The sequence below is a fragment of the Hyperolius riggenbachi genome, chromosome 3, assembly GCF_040937935.1.
Source record: "Hyperolius riggenbachi isolate aHypRig1 chromosome 3, aHypRig1.pri, whole genome shotgun sequence".
Taxonomy (NCBI): domain Eukaryota; kingdom Metazoa; phylum Chordata; class Amphibia; order Anura; family Hyperoliidae; genus Hyperolius; species Hyperolius riggenbachi.
In genome coordinates this window covers 148,354,177-148,373,644 of record NC_090648.1, presented here as the reverse complement: position 1 = coordinate 148,373,644, position 19,468 = coordinate 148,354,177, and the positions used below count along the sequence as shown (strand labels likewise).

At 42.7% G+C, this 19,468-nt stretch overlaps 1 protein-coding gene across 4 annotated transcripts in view; it reads left to right on the top strand.

Moving 5' to 3' along the window:
- Window positions 1-16,912, top strand: part of CERS3 (ceramide synthase 3) — a 185,285-nt gene extending 168,373 nt beyond the window's left edge. For 3 of the 4 annotated variants that reach the window (XM_068275106.1, XM_068275104.1, XM_068275105.1), the window contains 2 exons: window positions 1,103-1,256; window positions 9,178-16,912. In XM_068275106.1, the coding sequence (XP_068131207.1) occupies window positions 1,103-1,256; window positions 9,178-9,294 (271 nt within the window). In that variant the 3' untranslated portion in view covers window positions 9,295-16,912. The remainder of the gene's footprint in view (window positions 1-1,102; window positions 1,257-9,177) is intronic. The other variant, XR_011030243.1, reaches the window with a different exon arrangement.
- Window positions 16,913-19,468: the final 2,556 nt, after the last annotated feature.

Below are 19,468 nucleotides of genomic sequence, written 5' to 3'. Positions count from 1 at the left end.
ACACAGCGGCAGTCACACAGCTTGCACACACTTACGGTACTTTTGTAGATGGTATGTGGCTGGATGGAGTACTTAGGGCACTAGCCTAGCTATTCAGTAAGCCAATGAGTGTTCAGTAAGGAGTCCTTTTGACTTCTAAAACACCCTAACACTGCAGGGTTAGCTCTCAGTGGCTGCAGCTCTCAATCGCTTTGAGTCCAAATGGAGAAAAGCGCTATGCAAATGTTAGCATTATTATGTTTTTAGCAGGAAGTGAAGGATTACTTGTACTGGAGTGAGAACACTTGATCTGCATGTGATCATTCTCTTCTAGGCATTCAGGCGGAATTAAATGTAGAGGATCAATACCTTAGCCAGGAAAATGGCAATTTTAACAGGAAGTCAACATGGGCACCTTTCCTATAAACCTCAATTCAAGTTGTAATTATGTGGTGAGGGGAAGGGTTAGAAACTAGGGGCCTGATGCACAAAATCGAGGTAATACTGCCGCGCACAGACAGTTCATGGCTGTATTACCCTTCTGGCAGCAAAGTGCATGAATTACACTATTCACTCGGACCACAGTACTCCAGTAGCGCATTTGCTGCTACTGTAACACCAGTTACTATCGAGCGTTACCGTTAGTACTCGTTTCCATAGCAACGGTCATGCTACTTGAGTATAGCGGTTTGTGCTAATAGCATAACTTGCGGTACATGCTGCTGGAAGAAAGGGTAATTTCCCCTTTCTGTACGCCGCAGTATTACTGCAATTTTGTGCATTAGGACCTATGGTAGTTTTTTTGTGCTGTATTTGTATCCATTATGTCAATTCTCTAATTTCTCTTCTGACACCAAAAATAGGAAGTGAGGTGGGTGTTTCTCACACAAGGGTACAGACCACAATAAAAGCCTAATATAGATTACAAACATTGACCGTAACCAATGAAAAAGAATATGTCCTGCCATTCAGTGTAACATAATCAGAGATGAGACAGGTTTAGTGTCAGGGTTAGTTGTACATGATTATAACTGTCTGTTGCTTTGGATACAATTTGTTTAGTTATAAAAGCTGTTCATTAGCTGCCTGTAATGTCAACAATATGTTTGTTTGTTTTTTGTAGGATCATCTATGCCACAGTGGTCTATCCTCTGTATTACTGTCCACGATTTTTCCTCTACTATTTCTTCAACATGTTGATGTTTACACTGCAGTTCCTGCATATATACTGGGCGTATCTCATCGTCAGAATGGTTCGGAAAATGCTTTCTGGAAATGTAAGTTTGATCATTCTTGATAAAGCAAAGTGTACGTCTGCAACAAATTGGATTGCTTTGATGATCTCCAGTGATAATCATCAGTATTCCTAACAAGTTGTAAGTTGTTTGAATGCTTAATAGGCAGCTGTATAACAAGAATTAGATTTGCAAGATATGCAGTACTGAATCATGAATTGCCCAACACTCACTACAGTAACAGTATATGTTCTTGGGCCATCAATAGTAATGGTGGTGTGTGTCCAAAAGTTCAGCTATTCAGATAAGTGTGTTTAGGCATGAAACTCCTTGTCCACCTAACCCTTTATGTACCAGCAGTCTCAAGCACCTTAAGGATCAGAGACTGCTGGTTTGAAGAAACTGCACTGACCCACCATTCACGTGCACTCCCGTTGTCGTAACCCCTTTGCTCGTCCCTATTACGGCAGAGCTCCCTGAGGCGGTCAGGAACCTATTTCATCGGCTCCTGACCAATGTGATTGGCTCACAGTGATCACAGGGTCATGAGCCAATTAAATCTGCTCCTGAATGGCTCAGGGAGCTCTGCCGTCATACTGATGGCAGAGTGAGGGGACTGCAATCTAATCACTACCATAGTCCTATGTCCACCATAGTCTAGCTCCAATTTTAGGGGAAGCCAGTTAACCTATCTGTTTTTGTGATGTGGGAAGGGAAACCGGAGTGCCTGGAGGAAACCCGCGTAAACACGGGTAGAACATACAAACTCCTTGCAGATGGTGCCCTGGCTGGGATCCAGGGACCTAGCACTGCAATGTGTATAAATCCGCTACGCCACCGCCCCTGGTTAACAAACAAGATAGAGCCTGTAGGTTTGTTCTTAACCTGAATCTGTCTAGAAGTCAAAACTCTGTGCCATTTCTGTCCCCTGTATATTTTTGTTCGAGGAATATTTGTATATTTATTATTTTTAAATGATAGATTAAGTTGTTTCATGGAGATTTTATCATGTTTAATGTTTGACATTACTGTAAATTGTGGCCCTCAGATCCCCCATGTCTCCCTATATGGAGGTTTCCTTGTTCCTTTAGTTTTTGGTTTGCATTCATGTTTTATTGACATGAGGGCATTTATTTGCCACCCATTGTGTACCAGTGATTGCCAGGTGGTTAGCAGGTGGATTCGGAGCTTCACAGATTTATTAGTGGTATAGTGGCAGTTTAGGCCTTGGCGCTGCATAGCTGGCTGTAGATTGAATTGTAAAGATATTATTTAAAAACGTTTACATTACAAATAAGCCTTTTGTGTAGCAGTTTTCTATTATAATAGTGTAAGGGACTTGCCTCCTGGATCCAGCGGCTGTCTCTACCAAGAGCGGGTTGCGTCCTGGCACTTCCGCATGTCGGCAGCTGTCCTCCGCTGGTGATGCGTCCACTGGGGATCGCTCTGCGCATACTGGTGGGCGGATGTCTCATTCCTCTCGGCCGCAGTATGGTTTGAGGCGGCGACAGAGGTAGTGTCAGCTGACAGGATAGTCAGCTGACCCTTAGGCAGGGGTTTAGTTTATAAATATAATGGATGCTGACCCTGGCTGGGATTGAACCCTGGTCTCTCACGTCAGAGGTGATGCCCTTAACCACTATAGCTGACACACATTTAGGATGCTTTGCTTCGTCAGTACTGGGTAGTCATCTGACAGGTATTGCTACCTGTCAGCTGATCTCTCTGTCAGCTGACAAACAGGATTATTGCCTGCGTGTGATTGGCTGCTGTGTGCATGTGGCCGGCCACTGACTGGATGCTGTCACTATTTAAACCTTTCTGTGACAGTTGCATGTTGCCCATGATAGCTCTAGCTTGCTGGTTGCTGGGTGCTCTGTTTACCTGCTGTTATTATATTGGATTATCTGGACTTTGACCTCTGCTCATTTACTAGACCTCCCTTGTCTGCTGCCTGAACCGACATATTGCCTGGATTATCGTTAATACTGTTTGCTGCCTGGTTTGACCTCGGATCCGTTCTTGACCTCTCTTCTGCCTAGCCCTCCTGTACTGCAATATCTGTTTACCCGTGCATGGAAGTTTATTTGCTCACCCTACATTCAGCTCCAATACATTGCACACTAAAAGGTCTGGGTGTAACCGAAGTTGGGTAGGTGTTGTCTCTCACCTCTCATTCAAGCGGGGACGCACCACATAGGGTGAAGCGTGTGGAGGTAGATTAAGGCATTGGAGCTGATTCATGAGTGGATATACCTACATGCCTGACACAGAGTTTCACTTTAAAGGAATACTGTGGGGGGTCGGGGAAAATTAGTTGAACTTACCCGGGGCTTCTAATGGTCCCCCGCAGACATGCTGTGCCCGCGCAGCCACTTACCGATGTTCCGGCCCCGCCTCCGGTTCACCTTTGGAATTTCAGACTTTAAAGTCTGAAAACCACTGCGCCTGCGTTGCCGTGTCCTTGCTCCCACTGATGTCACCAGCAACGCACTGCGCAGGCCCAGTATGCTCTGTGCCTGGGCAGTATGCTCCTGGTAACATCAGCGGGAGCGAGGACACAGCAACGCAGGCACAGTGGTTTTCAGACTTTAAAGTCTGAAATTCCAAAGGTGAACCGGAGGCGGGGCCGGAACATCGGTAAGTGGCTGCGCGGGCACAGCATGTCTGCGGGGGACCATTAGAAGCCCCGGGTAAGTTCAACTCCTTTTCCCCCGACCCCCTACAGTAATCCTTTAAATGTTTGCTACTACTGCAGTTCTGCTTTATACCCAACAGATTTCTTCACTTGATTCTAGCTCCACCCCAAGTGTACATTCTGCTCTATCTGCGCCTATATTATCCTCTGTCATAAAGTATGTTTCACAAATTGAGTGGGAATGCTTGCAAATAATCTAATGCCGTTCTTATGACTCTACGCTAACGCTATGATGACTCTGGCATGAATTGACATTTCCGTGTGTGTACGTACGTACGTACGTACGTACGTACGTACGTATGTATGTATGTATGTATGTATGTATGTATGTGTATAAAGTGATTTTACACCAATTGCAGGCAGTAAAATGGTATATCTCCCCGCATCCCTTTCCCTCATATTGGGACTAATTTTCAGCAGCGATGAAAGAAAGCCCCCTGCGTGCACTGGCATCCAGAGACTTATCCTATTGCTCTTTGTACCACTGCCAAGTGAGGATTTACAAGCAGAGTTTTGCAGTAAGCCACAAAGCTCACCCAGGCCAAGCAATGCCTGCAGGAAACTTACAGACAGGAAGAAAGGAATGTTGGGCACCAAGCACAATGCTTTGTGGGAATGCAGAAGCTAAATTATTCCAGAGCGGTGATCATTAGTGATGCTGCATAAAAGTTAGCTCAGATAACACATGAAAGCTTTAATAACCAAGTCAGATCACTTCTGTAAGGTTGGCTGCGCTCCGGTACTGGAATAGCTAAAACGTCAACTGATGACAGCTGATTATCTCTTTAAAGGAACCTGTCAAGAATAATGCACAAGCTGGTGTTGCTGACTTTTTCTTATTTTTACACTTCAGTTCAGCTCCATATTCTGCTGGGATTAATGGCAAACATAACAACTTGCTGGCATACATTTTTTGTGCATCTAAAGCACAGTTACTCCACAGTGAACATATCGGAGACTGGTTGTTGGCTGGGGGATCTAACGTCCTGGCAGTTGCTGTGAGCAAATGAGTGGCTCACAGTGATCACAGGGTCAGGAACCAATGAAATCGGCTTTTGACCGGCTCACAGAGCTCTGCCGTCATAGCGACGGCAGAGCAAGTGGCCTGCAGTGAGAACGGCAGGTCCGTGCGGTATGGCAATTTAAAATCTACCCCCAGGCAGGAATAAGCAGCTATAAACAGGGCGTAGATTTCAATTGCCACGGTCCGAATCTGTATTGAAGGAATGTCCTATAAATAAACATATCAGCCTGTTCGGGGACATCTCCTAGCCCCCTCTGTGACATTTTCGCCGCTTTCTGCCGCAATATTGTTCGATAAAATAAGTTTTATAAACTTTTTTGTAAACCGTAAAGATGACTGCCAAAACAGGAAGTATACTGAAAATAAACAGGATGTATACTGCCTTATGTTTGCATGACAAGTTTCTATTATTACACCGTGAATGCAGCCTTCACATGTTATGTACAAGTTTAGAACAAGTTTTACCTTCTGCCTCTGCGGCTCTGTGTCACTGAAGCGTGACAAGAATCCTGAGACTCCTTTATAAACACAGCTGTTTGTTCTGAGCCAGGAGTCTGGGCTCTACACTTGTGTTTGGGTAACAAATTGTCAGCATGTGACAGGCAGCTCCCTTCTCCCACAGCTTCACAGACACAGCTGAGACTGAGAGCAGGGACCTGTCTGTGAGTGAGAAATAAACAAAGCACGCTGGAGTGAGCCTGCAGGGGCGTGCATTATTTTTCCCTATCACAGCAGAGGCAGCTCCTTCCTCTCTGGGTCGACAAAGCTTGACAAAGAAAAGAAGATAAGATATATTAGAGAGACAGTGCAACTAGAAAAGGCTGCAGTAAGCCAGAGCACATTAGAACAGGTATAGGAACTTGTAGGATAGGAGAAATGAGGCTGAAAATTTTGTTAGTCTCTTTAAGCACAGGTGTAGCAACTAGCCATGGTACCCCTCCTTGGACACAAACTCCACCATGTGGCTGGTAAAACACACACACACTTCCACCTTTTCCATCTGGCACCCTCTCCCCACAGTGCTGCAGAGCAGTGTAATATTTACCTGCTCCAGCACTTCGCCGCGTCTCTTCTGTTCTTCCCAGCAGCTAGACGCTCTCTGCTTCCATACCTCCAGCTCCCGATCACATGACCTGCATTCAGAGCCAGAGGAAACTCAAAGCCGCACATTATCCGGTTACAGGGTCCATGAACATCCACTGGGACTGATTTTTTTTCTGGCACTGGCCAATTGTTTTTGCTCCACGATGTGTTGATAGCTTTAAGATTTCATTGTTCCCTGCACAGACTCAAGGCACCCAGTTCTAGATGTAGCAATAGTAGAACCCAAAATGACGCAAGTCACCTCCATTTTTCGCAGTCTTTATTTTGAAAACCTTTTTATCATTTGTGGACATAGTGCAGATGCAGTTTGTCAAAATCACTGGGAGGGAGAAGGCGCTCCAAAAAATAATCATGGATGTAATAAACATAATGGCTTACCTCTAAGAAGGGGCAACACCAATATAAGAAAAAATGTTAACAATCAGACACAAAAACGACAATGCGTTTCGCAGAGCACAGTCCACTTTCTCAGATCAAATAAAGCAGTGTCTGAGTAGCAAAGGTGCAGAGCTTGGAGCGCCTAAAAGTTAGGAAGTCTTGGGACTCTGGACTACACATCTCCTCACAGTTTGCTAAAATGCTCCAGTGTGTTTTTCTTTGGACAACAGAGTGCTGTTGGGTCTTCTTCTATTGAGTCCATAGTCATTGCTGTAATGTGTATCGATTATCAACGAGGTTAGGTCAATCAAACCGGAAATGTGGCTTGATCTTTGGCAATACTAAGGGTGTGTGGGTTCAGCTGTTATATACACATCCTGTATTTATAAAAGTGTCAGCTGGACAATAACTTTAGAGGAGATCTACAGCAAAGTAGCCATATACAAAGTATTATTTACTATATTATTCCATTAGTATCACCTGTTTAAAGGTGTGTGTGTGTGTGTGTGTCTGTGTCTGTGTCTGTGTGTGTGTCTGTGTGTGTGTGTGTGTGTGTGTGTGTATATTCTGGTATTAACTCTGCCTATAAGTAGCATTAAACCTATAAGTAGCATTAAACCTATAAATAGAATTAAACCTATAAATAGAATTAAACCTATGTGGCGCATGAAGCCTGCTATCTTTTCAGTGCAGTCAAAGAGCCTGGCGCTGGTGACAGGGTTGGGTATGGCGGTGCTGGAGCTTTGGCATAAAGCCACATCAGGCCACAAGCATGACATGTAGTAACTCGGATCCTCCCCTGAGCCTAACAATTGCTCACTTGATACTGGCCTGGGGATCTTTGTTTTGGTGGTTGTCAGTTCTCAAAACTGGAAGTAGCATCAGCATATCAAAACAGATGGAATTTAAAGGAGAATTCCACCAAATATAATTAGGAACTAAACAGGAAAAGTATTCCTATTATTATTATTATTTATACATTTTTTTTTCCTTCAAATGTAAGCTAGAAAATTTAGAATGGTGTTCAGAAACTTTCTTCAATAAACATTCAGTTTGATGCTTGTGAATAAGGCCTTATGCACCTGTATGAAGTTTGTCCTCTAGCAGGGATCAAGGCCTGATGTTGTACAGATGTGTCTTTATCCTGAAGATTAATGGTGTGTTTTTATGGAGGGGTGTGAGGGGATGATGTGACTTGTACAGCAGAATACAATGAAAGGGGGCCCCGCACACAGTCTATTTCAGGAACAATGTGACTTTTATTGCTCCAGCACACACATGAGACATCTGATCTTCACAGTTGACAATTGTTTCAGGGCCTATCCGGCCCCCTTTGTCAAGGCATAGGCAAACTAAACATGTACACCGGCTATATGCCTATGCCTTGACAAAGGGGACTGGTTAGACCCTGAAACTATTATCAGCTGTGACGGTCAGATGTCTCACGTGTGTGCCGGAGCAATAAGTCACATCGTTCCTGAAAAAGACTGTGTACTCCCTTTGATGGTATGAATTATCTGGCTATGGGGTTCTGGAACCAGCAACCACTCCTAAGCAGGTGTGTGATCCTTTACGATTGAATTGCACAACAGAATGTCTTCTGGTGGGCGGGATAAGTGGGGGAGAACAACAAGTGTTAGGTGGTTACAAGGGCATTGGATGTTGCTAAAAATCCGGCACTAGTCTAGTTGAGAAGACCCAATGGGAAACCTCATTGACCAACGGCTGCATCCTGCTCTGCTTTAGAGATTAGGCGTGCTGTATCTGTAAGGGAGTTCTGGGATGTCTATACACAGCCTACATTCTCAGCTGAAACGGACACCTCTGCTGAGCTTCCTCGTGTGTGTGTGTGTGTGTGTATAAGGCTTAGCATTTTATGGACAGATTAAGCTTATTTAAAGAGAAACTCCAACCAAAAATTGAACTTTATCCCAATCAGTAGCTGATACCCCCTTTTACATGAGAAATCTATTCCTTTTCACAAACAGACCATCAGGGGGCGCTGTGTGACTGATATTGTGGTGAAACCCCTCCCACAAGAAAAGTTTGAACTTTTGGCAGTTTCCTGTCGGTGAACCTCGCTGCATTGTGGGAAATAGCTGTTTACAGCTGTTTCCAACTGCCAAAAACCATGCAGCAACTACATCACCTGTCAACAGTAAAATGTTCACTGGAGTTCCTCTTTAACCACTTCCTGCACAATGGACTTTTATAAACATCTTACTTGTGCACCTCTAGTGCAAATGAGGTGTTTATATAAGGAGCATGAACCCTTCATCCCATGACATAAGGTGATTACGAGATATTGAAAAGCAGGTTAAAGCAAATGAAAAAAAAGTTTTTGAAATAAACTGCAATATTGCATATAACTCGAGGGATGCTTTAATTTCTCCTGGAATGCTTCTGTATATGAAGCTTTTACAGTAGACAGTACTATAGCCAGACACACGGAACTTCCAGGTACTGAGCCCTTTCTGCTGACTCTACATTTAGCACCTAACCATAAACTGCACAGTAAGGTTACAGAAACGTAATTTCTGCCCAGTAGATATGATATAGATCAGTGCTGTGAAGTCGAGGAGTCTGAGCAATTTTGGGTACCTGGAGTTGGTGGTGTCATAAATTGCACAGTCTGATGATTTTTGTACTGACTCCACAGCCCTGATATAAATTCTGTAGTTTTTTTTATTGCTATGCTATAGACTGTATATATGGACACCACAAATGAGTATTTGAACAAATGTGTATTTTCTGTGCAGATGTCTGGGGATGACCGCAGTGATAATGAAGAAGAGGACAGCGAGGAAAATGAGGACCAGCGACTGACCAATGGGGATGGGAAGAAGCCCATAGTGAATGGCCAGCACGATCGCTAATTAGCCAGTGCCATGTTGTGCAGTAGTGCTCCTACCCCTGATATGCAGAGAGTTACACACCGCCTTGGATTTCCATACAGACACTGATCGGGGCAGGGGGGCTGCAGCTGAAGGAGCGCCTTACTTTGGGACATATACGGTCCTAATGGGACCAGTTTGTGTTTCAGATTCAGTGCAGCCAATTCCGGAACCAACCATTGACTAATAGGAAAAAAAAAACAAGAAGCTTTTTCTGCGTACTTGTGAGGCGGCAGTTAAACAATGAATCCTTTTGTCCAGCTAGAGAAGAAGAAGATCAAAGTAATTACAGCCTCCCCTAGAAGTACAAGTGGGTTCATTTAAGGAGTGTGTGTGTGTAACAAGATAATCCACCTTCTTACAGTGCCCTTTACTGATCCAATATTTTGGGACGTGATTATGTTTGGTACCAACAGCACTTATACAGAGAGACTGACGTATCTGCCCACTCTTTTCTGTTTGGATACATTTTATCACCCAGGCGGGACAGGATGTCAGGACAAGGCAGCCTCCTGTGCACCAGAGCCGCAGTGCCAGCCACTATCCCGTCATGAGTCACTAAGTGTTCTTCCCTGCTACAAGGGGTTAATAGTCCACTGCTCTGAAAATGATGACACTGACTCCACCCCCTTCTTGGCTCTATTCACACCACATACAGGAACACAAGAGGAGCTCTGTATAAAGTACACACAAGATTAGCTGTGTGCAGGCTGTGACCTCATCTATGAGGTGTGTGGGAGGGGATAGTTGGATCGGCCAGCCTGCTTCAGAGGTGACCACAGAAAGAACTGGCTAATACTGCTTGCCATTAACCCACTTCATTACCATGCCTGCTTTCACAAGTCAGTACAGGACATTCCAGGACATGCTTTGCCATTTTCATAGCTGGTCTATATATGGTGCTATGTGATGAGCGTGCAAAGAGCGTGCTATGTGGTGATGTGTAAGTTGCAGCTGGTCATAGACCCATATGCAATCCACTTTATCTCCTACGTTTTCTCTTGATTCTCGTTTTTGCGTTGATTTTTACACCATATCCATAAAAGGCATTTTAAGCCACCAGCAAGCAAGAAAAAGAAAGAGTGCTGAAACATTATTTTGAACAGATTAAAAATGAACTCTTAGGAGTAAACTAAGGCGTAAAAGTGAATTGAATAAGAGCCATAGTGACAGATAAGAACAGTATAAAGAAGTAAGAGGTGATTGGTTACCGTGGGATACCACACTGCAAATTTTATCATATTGTAGAAATATTTTGAGTAGATAACTCCTGATTACACATAAAGCACAAATAAATGCCATTACTAAGACGGCAGTGAGCTGTACAACAATATAACTATGATTAGAATACAACCAATCTTAATAGTAAAACACATCAATGCTCACCAATTGTAGATTACTATGGTAATGAGAAGAGATGCAAATTATCTGTACACAAAGTGACAGGAGAATATGAACTATCAGAGCGAATAAGAGAAGTACAGAGGCTGCCATTATTAATCCTCGTAAAGACATGCTGTGTGCCTGGATGCTGTGTTGTTTTTCTGCCTTAAATACTTCCCAAATCACTGACCCAGATCAGGTGTTCCGCCTACCTGACTGTGTGCTGGTTCCAGGGATGGGATTCAACAAATCAGCATGGCAGCCATGCATCTGGCATATCTATAAGTTAATAATGGAGGCAGGTTCCATATTTTTCTCACTACAGGGTCACTGTACATTTTATATACATATGTCAGACATTTCACCTTTTCAGTAACCTAAAAGTGGCCACTACTGATACTTTTTGCTTTACGATTCTTCATATGAATGATCATGTGGGACCAATAATGGACAAAAATCTCCTAACCAATCAGATAGATGAAATAGAACCGAAATTTGGATTGATTTCATTAATCGGATTGGTTAGGAGATTTTAGTCCATTAGTGGTCCCAAACGATCATTTACGATCGTTCATATGAAGAATTGTACTTAATTGATCGTTCAGCAAATTGTATCATTGGTGGTCACCTTAAAGCGATAAATTCTGTATGTTGTTATGTTCTGCCAAAGTACTCCAGTCCATTAGGTGTTCCTGTATCCAGGCGTAGTTACAGCTTTGTCTCAGCTATATACAACTCTGTACAGGGATGCTCTATTTCATAACCTGGTATTGAAGCGATAGTTAATGAAAGACAGTATTTAACATTTCTTCTGGTGGACATTGTGTACATAAATCTGAACGTCTTACATTTAAGTGCATTTTAAGTGTTCCACTTTAATTAAAAACAGTGATATATATTGATACATAAAACATTCTTAAAATTAATGGTATTAAAAACTACCTTTCAGTCTACAGCCATTATTATTACTATCCTTCATAAACCACCAGTATAACAATACACAGCGCTGTGCGTTATATAATGACAGTAAATTATAATCTCTGGAAAGGCCATTGCAAAGGCATGAAACAGGACAAGTGGAGCCTCTTGCCAAAGAGATTACAGTCTGAGGGTACTTTCACATAACACCTTGTGTTTTACCAGACACTGTTTTGCACACTGAAATGTGGTGTGCAGTCTATGAACATTTCTCATCATTTGCGCTGCAATGCAATGGATTTCATTGTTACGATGCAGAACATGCAGTGTGTTGCTAGAATTGCACGTAAGATTTGCCAATGAAGGTGCACATTGGTCAGTTGCTTCTTTGTGTGTTACATCACATACCACTGCAAATGTTGTTGTTGGTTGCATTATATGTACGTTAGAAGGCAATGTAGCATCCCAGTGTGGAACTAGCCTTAAAGGAACACTATTAAACTAGTGTTCTAAAATGACAATGTATAAATAATGTCTAAGTAGCTGTGTAAACATTTTCCAACTTTTCATTTTAAATATCAGAGGCAAAAGCTGTAATTCAATTTGTGTGTAGATTTTAGCTGTATTTGCAATGTCTGATTTGTAGAGGTGAATCTCTGCAGTCTGACATGCGAAGAACAGTGTAATATTGAAGCAGAGTTCTATTTAAAGCCTGTCAGGTAAAATGTTTCACACACCGTTACAAATGTTTATGTTGCACATAGGATACATTTCCTCTGCTCTCTGTAGAGAACTTAGTCAGGCATAGCTTTCTCTATCACACACAGATACGGTGAGGGAATTTCCCCTCCTCTCATGGTTCGGTCTGCCCTCAGAATTGCTGTCAACAAAGTGTGAAAGGAATCAGATAACCGTAAACGAAGAGAGAAGAATTCAAATGTATACACCGGTACTTAGCAGCACTTCCCAAACATTTCCTATCTCAAATGAAAAAAAAAAAACATGTCAATCGATACTGTTCCTTTAAAGATTTTGTGGCTGTGTAAATATACCTCCTTGTAACATTGATAACCATTTCTTGTCTGTCCTGCAATCCTAAATTCATATTTCTCTGCTTTTGTGACTGACTGAAAAGTATGTTTTCCTTTACGTCCCAGCCACAAATTCTTACGCAGGGAGCACACTTATTTGAATCACATGTGTTTTGCCATGCATAATGTATGTCTATGGGACAGAGAAAAATCCTTCTGCCCAAAATACTGTAATGCGATTTGCATACAATGCTCTCTTATGGGAAATCAAAAATGCCTGTGAATGGCATGTGATTTGTACACGGTTTGTAAAAAAAATTACACATTTTTAACTTGCTGATTGTCAGTATTTTATAAAAACAAACGCACAAAAACCCCGCAACAGCAGGAGAAGGCAGAAACCACATGGTTTTCTGTATAGACAAGTGTGCCTCCAGCCTCGGAGCTTTTACAGTTATCATTTTATTGATATGCTTAGAGAGTTTGTACAGCTAAGGAAACAAAGAAGCTGAATTTTTGCTTTCAGCAGTGGATTCATAGATGGCCAATGAGATTCTTATAATTTTGGCTTGTATGCACATTCTATGCAGCATGAAATGGGACCAATTAGATTAACTTCCTATTGATTTTGATTGACTTGATTCCAAGATTATTATATTTAGCACACAGACCAGAATGATCATCTCATTGGCCATCTCTGGCCAGATTACTCTTGAGCAGACATGCCCGGGTAACTTCTGCTGTCACTGGCTGAGATACACGCGTGTGTATTACCACCTCACAGACATACAGCAACAGGCAGGCAGCTGAGAGAAATGCATGTGTATTACCACCTCACAGACCTACAGCAACAGGAGGGCGGCTGAGAGAAATGCATGTGTATTACCACCTCACAGACCTACAGCAACAGGCAGGCAGGTGCCTGAGAGAAATGCATGTGTATTACCACCTCACAGACCTACAGCAACAGGCAGGCAGCTGAGAGAAATGCATGTGTATTACCACCTCACATACCTACAGCAACAGGCAGGTGGCTGAGAGAAATGCATGTGTATTATCACCTCACAGACCTACAGCAACAGGCAGGCAGCTGAGAGAAATGCATGTGTATTATCACCTCACAGACCTACAGCAACAGGCAGGCAGCTGAGAGAAATGCATGTGTATTACCAACCTACAGCAACAGGCAGGCGGCTGAGAGAAATGCATGTGTATTATCACCTCACAGACCTACAGCAACAGGCAGGCAGCTGAGAGAAATGCATGTGTATTACCAACCTACAGCAACAAGCAGGCGGCTGAGAGAAATGCATGTGTATTACCACCTCACAGACCTACAGCAACAGGAAGGCGGCTGAGAGAAATGCATGTGTATTATCACCTCACAGACCTACAACAGGCAGGCAGGCGGCTGAGAGAAATGCATGTGTATTATCACCTCACAGACCTACAGCAACAGGCAGGCGGCTGAGAGAAATGCATGTATATTACCACCTCACAGACCTACAGCAACAGGCAGGCGGCTGAGAGAAATGCATGTGTATTATCACCTCACAGACCTACAGCAACAGGCAGGCGGCTGAGAGAAATGCATGTGTATTATCACCTCACAGACCTACAGCAACAGGCAGGCAGGTGGCTAAGAGAGTGTATTATCACCTCACAGACAGCAGCAGCCGCGGCCAGCTCCGGCAGCCATTTTAGTGGAGGCAGGAGAGCCCGACCCAGGCTGTGGGGTCGGGGTATGGCACTGAGGACGTCCTCCGTGCACTCCAATGTCATGCAGGTATTTAACTTTTTTTTCCCTATTTCGCCTCGTGAGTCCTTTAAACGTCTCATAAATTGATCAAGTGTATGTTGTTAAATACCTATATCAATCAGTTCAGTGGGCTCTATATCAATCAGAATAGAAAATACATATGATTAAAAAAGAAAATTCCCACTGTACTTCTTCATACTTAGAAACAATAGGGCAGAGTTATCAACACAGTGCTAAGAGAATAGGAGCCAGTCTGTGCCTAAGGGTGCCCATACATTACTCAATATTGTGGCTCAATCGACTTTCCGTTCCAATAATTGTATCAAATCAAGAGAATCCGTGCCCCACCGAAATAAGATTTCACAGTCGATCAGAGAGGGGTCTATCTGATGGTGGATCGAGTAATGTATGGCCAGCTTAAAAGGTGCAGTATTGAAACAGTTGTCAGGAGCAACCAGTCAGAATCCTTGATCTGGACGTCTGCTCCTTTTTTTTTTTTTTTTTTTGCACCAGTTTTCCTTTCTCTGCTTTTGATGAACCTCTCTTACTGTCCATACATATCTATAAGTATATAACACAGCCCCTCTGTTAATGCTTCTAGAATGCCCAGATGTGAGATTATATTATGGAGCAAGATGCAGAATTTCACAGGCCCTTTATACAGACTGTCCCATCAGTGAATGTCTCAAGTATCTTGAAAAGTTCACACTTTGCAGATACACATCTCATTAAAATGTCCATAACGTTTTGCAAAATGACATTTGCACTAGTGATTTGGAGATGGGGACTATAAAGTTATTGTAACAAACAATGGCCAAGAAACCTGTGTGCCGAAATGGGCTATATAACAAAGTTCTGAACACTTTGCCACTGCCCAGGAATGCCTCATGCACTGTCCATGAAAGAATCCTGTAAGCATATGGTGGTGGCATTTTCCAAAGTAACAAGAAATTTTATTTTGAAGTGTGTAAGACATTCCATAAAGACCAAATTAACACAAATTCTACATTGGAGGATGTGACTGTGAGTAGTAAACGGTAATATAGTGGCTGTTATTTGCAGACTTGGATGAAGAAGCATCTATTTGTGACTTTGGGCTGATTTCCCAGCTAGTATATGGAGGAACAGGACTCCTTTTGGGGCAGCTGTAATCATGTACTGAGGAGCCACAGATGAAAGCTGCTATTCTCTGTATGTTTTATACACACTTGGAGCCCTTTTCCACTAGCTCCGATTCAATCTGAAAATCTGATTGTTCACTTTTTTTTTTTTTTTTCAGTTTTGTACCGCACTGCGGTCAACATGTAACTAGCGGTGCTTTTTCTCCACTAGTGCAATTTAGTTTTTTTTAATCATAATTGCCAGCCTGCTGCACTTTTCCTATACAATGTATAGGAATGCAGGAAAATAGCATAGCGAGTGTACCGCTATGCAATTTTTCCCATGATATGGCAAATCAATCTGATTTTCTTGCTGAGTTTGTGTTTCCTCCCATTGGAAAACGCACTGCAATTGCATTGTACACCTGACGGCATGCGATTGGAGTGTGGCAAAATCGCGATAGTGGAAATGGACGAAAAACTCAAGTGCGCCCGAATTCTAAAAAAAAAAATCCTAACATTTGTATAGCGCTTTTCTCCTGTTGGACTCGAAGCGCTCAAGAGCTGCAACCACTAAGGGCGCGCTGAAGGGGCCACCCAGCAGTGTTAAGAAGTCTTGCCCAAGAATTTCTCACTGAATAGGTACTGACCCTTGCCAGGATTTGAACCATGGTTGCCCATTTGAAAGGCAGAGCCCTTAACCAGTACACTATCCAGCCACTCTGAGGTAATCATAACCTAATCTGCTTCACTGATTAGTTCTCAGGGTTGCTGCCAATGCTTGATTATACATCCTTGCACATCACTTCTATGATTGCCTCTCAACACACAGCAAATTGTAAGCCTGATAGGAAGAGAGCAAGTCTGTACATGGTGTTATATCATTCATACCATATAACATATATTTTCATTGTAGATCATTTTTATAGCAGTGGAAGTCAGTTACCATTATATGTTTGTCTATGTTAAATGCTATGACCCAACCCAGCAAAAATCCAAGCTTTTCTCCATTCCTGTGCTGCCCTTCCAGTTCGCCATGCCTTCCTATGTCATTTCATTCAAAATGCTGCCTTAATGTACAAGTAGGCCACATGTGGCTTCTGTATTTTGAACCATTCTATAGGTCCTGGGACCTGTAAGCTAAGTGCTCTCTACAGTTTTATTAACCGATTTGGCACAAGGAACTGCCAAAAGATTTTTTTTTTCTATTAATACTTAATAGAGTGGCAATTTGGGTTTGGGTTTGTCCCAAACCTGTAAAGACCAAAGTTGTGTGGAGTAAATAATAATTTCAGTGTTGCCTGCTACAAAGAAGGTTGCTTTATGCCAGGCCTGAACAGTCTTTTACACACTAATTTTTGTAATTTTGTCCACTTGTAAATAAAACCACAAACTGATGGAGCCACAAACCTTGCTTCCGTTTATTGGAGTTTGTAGATTATGTAATATCCTTATTATAAACTTGCAGAACAAGCTTGCCGTTCGTACCTTGTTGTGTTGATATGAACTCTGTACTCTATACACTCTTCTTATTAAAAAGGGAAGTTGCAGTGAAATGACCACATCTCATGGGATAGACAAATATTACAGGGGCAGGTAAAACCTCTGGTGGAACCTAAATTAAAGGGCAGCTGAACTGCCCCCCAAAAAAATATTAATTATATGTGCAAGTGTGTGTAGTATGAGGTGCTTATACTTGCCTCTCCATCATTTTGCAGGGGCTGCCCTTCATCAAGCCAGTTACGCATAGAGGCACATGCGCTGTCTGCTCCTCGCTTCCTGTAATTTAGCATGGAGTGGTGCATCATGCTCTGTCCACTCCTCGCTCCCTGTCATTTTGCATGGAGTGGCGCATGCTCTGTCCACTCCTCGCTCCGTCATTTTGCATGGAGTGGCGCATGCTCTGTCCACTCCTCGCTCCCTGTCATTTTGCATGGAGTGGCGCATGCTCTGTCCACTCTTCGCTCCGTCATTTTGCATGGAGTGGCGCATGCTCTGTCCACTCCTCGCTCCCTGTAATTTTGCATGGAGTGGCGCATGCTCTGTCCACTCCTCGCTCCTTGTAATTTTGCATGGAGTGGCGCATGCTCTGTCCACTCCTTGCTCCCTGTAATTTTGCATGGAGTGGCGCATGCTCTGTCCACTCCTCGCTCCCTGTAATTTTGCATGGAGTGGCGCATGCTCTGTCCACTCCTCGCTCCCTGTAATCTTGCATGGAGTGGCGCATGCTCCCTATCCAGCTCACTTCAGATAATTTTAATGTGAAATGTCACTATTTAAATTACACGAGTAACACTATTATTCTGAACGTACACATTTAATGTAAATTATGATTATTTATAGTACTGTATTTTTGGATTTAACAATTTGCTTTATTGATTTGCTTGCTTACACCTGTTGATAGAGAATCAAGTCCCCAGAAAATGAGGACTTGATATACTACTTTATATGAACTACAATTGATCCTCCCACAAGCTCCTGTCCATGGCTTGTGCATACAACTGAATATGGAGGAGATCAGCAAATAACTATGCATCTAAAGGTACATGCGCTTCCAATTGCCATACTTTACCCAAGTGCCTCTGTCAGTCAGTGTCCTTGCTACAATTTCCAGCCACATTTGGGAGAAGAACTTTAGGAGGCATATTGTCACTTCTGGTTGACCTACCGGTAATCAGCAGCTGAATATACAGGAACAGGAATCAAGCTGTACTGTAGTTTAACAAGCACATTTGACTCATGGAAACGCATAAATGTTACAACCCAAACTGTCCCCTGATGAACAGTATATTTCAGTGTATCACTCCTTTTTTTTCCCTAGACCTGAAACACTTTCCCTTCACAGTAGCCTGTACACAAGATCTGTCATTAAGCATTCTATGTGAAAGCTTTAGAATTCTTTTACACTGAGCACGTTGCAGTGTGGTAAGATCTGAATGCAACAGTGCTGAAAAGTTGCATTGCTCATTAGACGTGCAGTGCGATTTGAAAGCACCCTTGAAATATCATTATTATTGATTTATAAAGTGCCAACATATTCTGTGGTGCTGTACAAAGTAAGAATTCAAACATGGTACCTAATGATATTCATCAAATATGGACACTGGTACAAAATACAGAATTGCGTCGTGTTGTGACGGAATGCAACGGACACAGTGTAAAAAGACCCTTAGGGCCCATTTTCACTATCGCGAATTCGCATGCGTTTTCGCATAGCAATACAAGTGAATGGTACTGTTTCCACTTGTCAGGATTCCTTTGCGTTTTTCTGTGCAGAAAAAAATTGCATGGCAGAACCATCAGAATTCGCATATCGCATACTGCTATGCGAATCGCATACAATGTATTTAATAGGAAATTCGCATGAGGTTTGGGTATGCGAATTTTCATGCGAATAATGGAAAAGCACACCAGCACTGCCATGGTTAAATTCGCATACATCGTCATCCATTCGCATCCGCATGCAAATTTTTACCGTGGTGATTCGCACCGCACAAGTGGAAATGCAGCCTTAAAGGGGAACTTCAGCCTAAACAAACATACTGTCATTAAGTTACATTAGTTATGTTAATTAGAATAGATAGGTAATATAATCTTTTACCCACCCTGTTTTAAAAGAACAGGCAAATGTTTGTGATTCATGGGGGCTGCCATCTTTTTGGTTGAAAGGAGGTGACAGGGAGCATGAGACACAGTTGCAACTGTCCAGTGTCCTGGTAACCCCTGCCAGCGCTAGGCTTCAAATGTCAAATTCAAAATGTAAAAAAAAAAAATTGCACCAAAACAGCAGAACGAGAACAACATCAGAAATCCCATCATGCTTTGCACAGCATAAGGGGAAAACTGCCCGGGCAGTTTTCTTTTGTGCAGCTAAAAATGAGGCTTGTATAAGAGAAACAAAGTTCTGATGCTGTGAAACTGTTAAAAAAAACACCAGGCCTTTTCAGTGCTGCTGAGTCGATTTT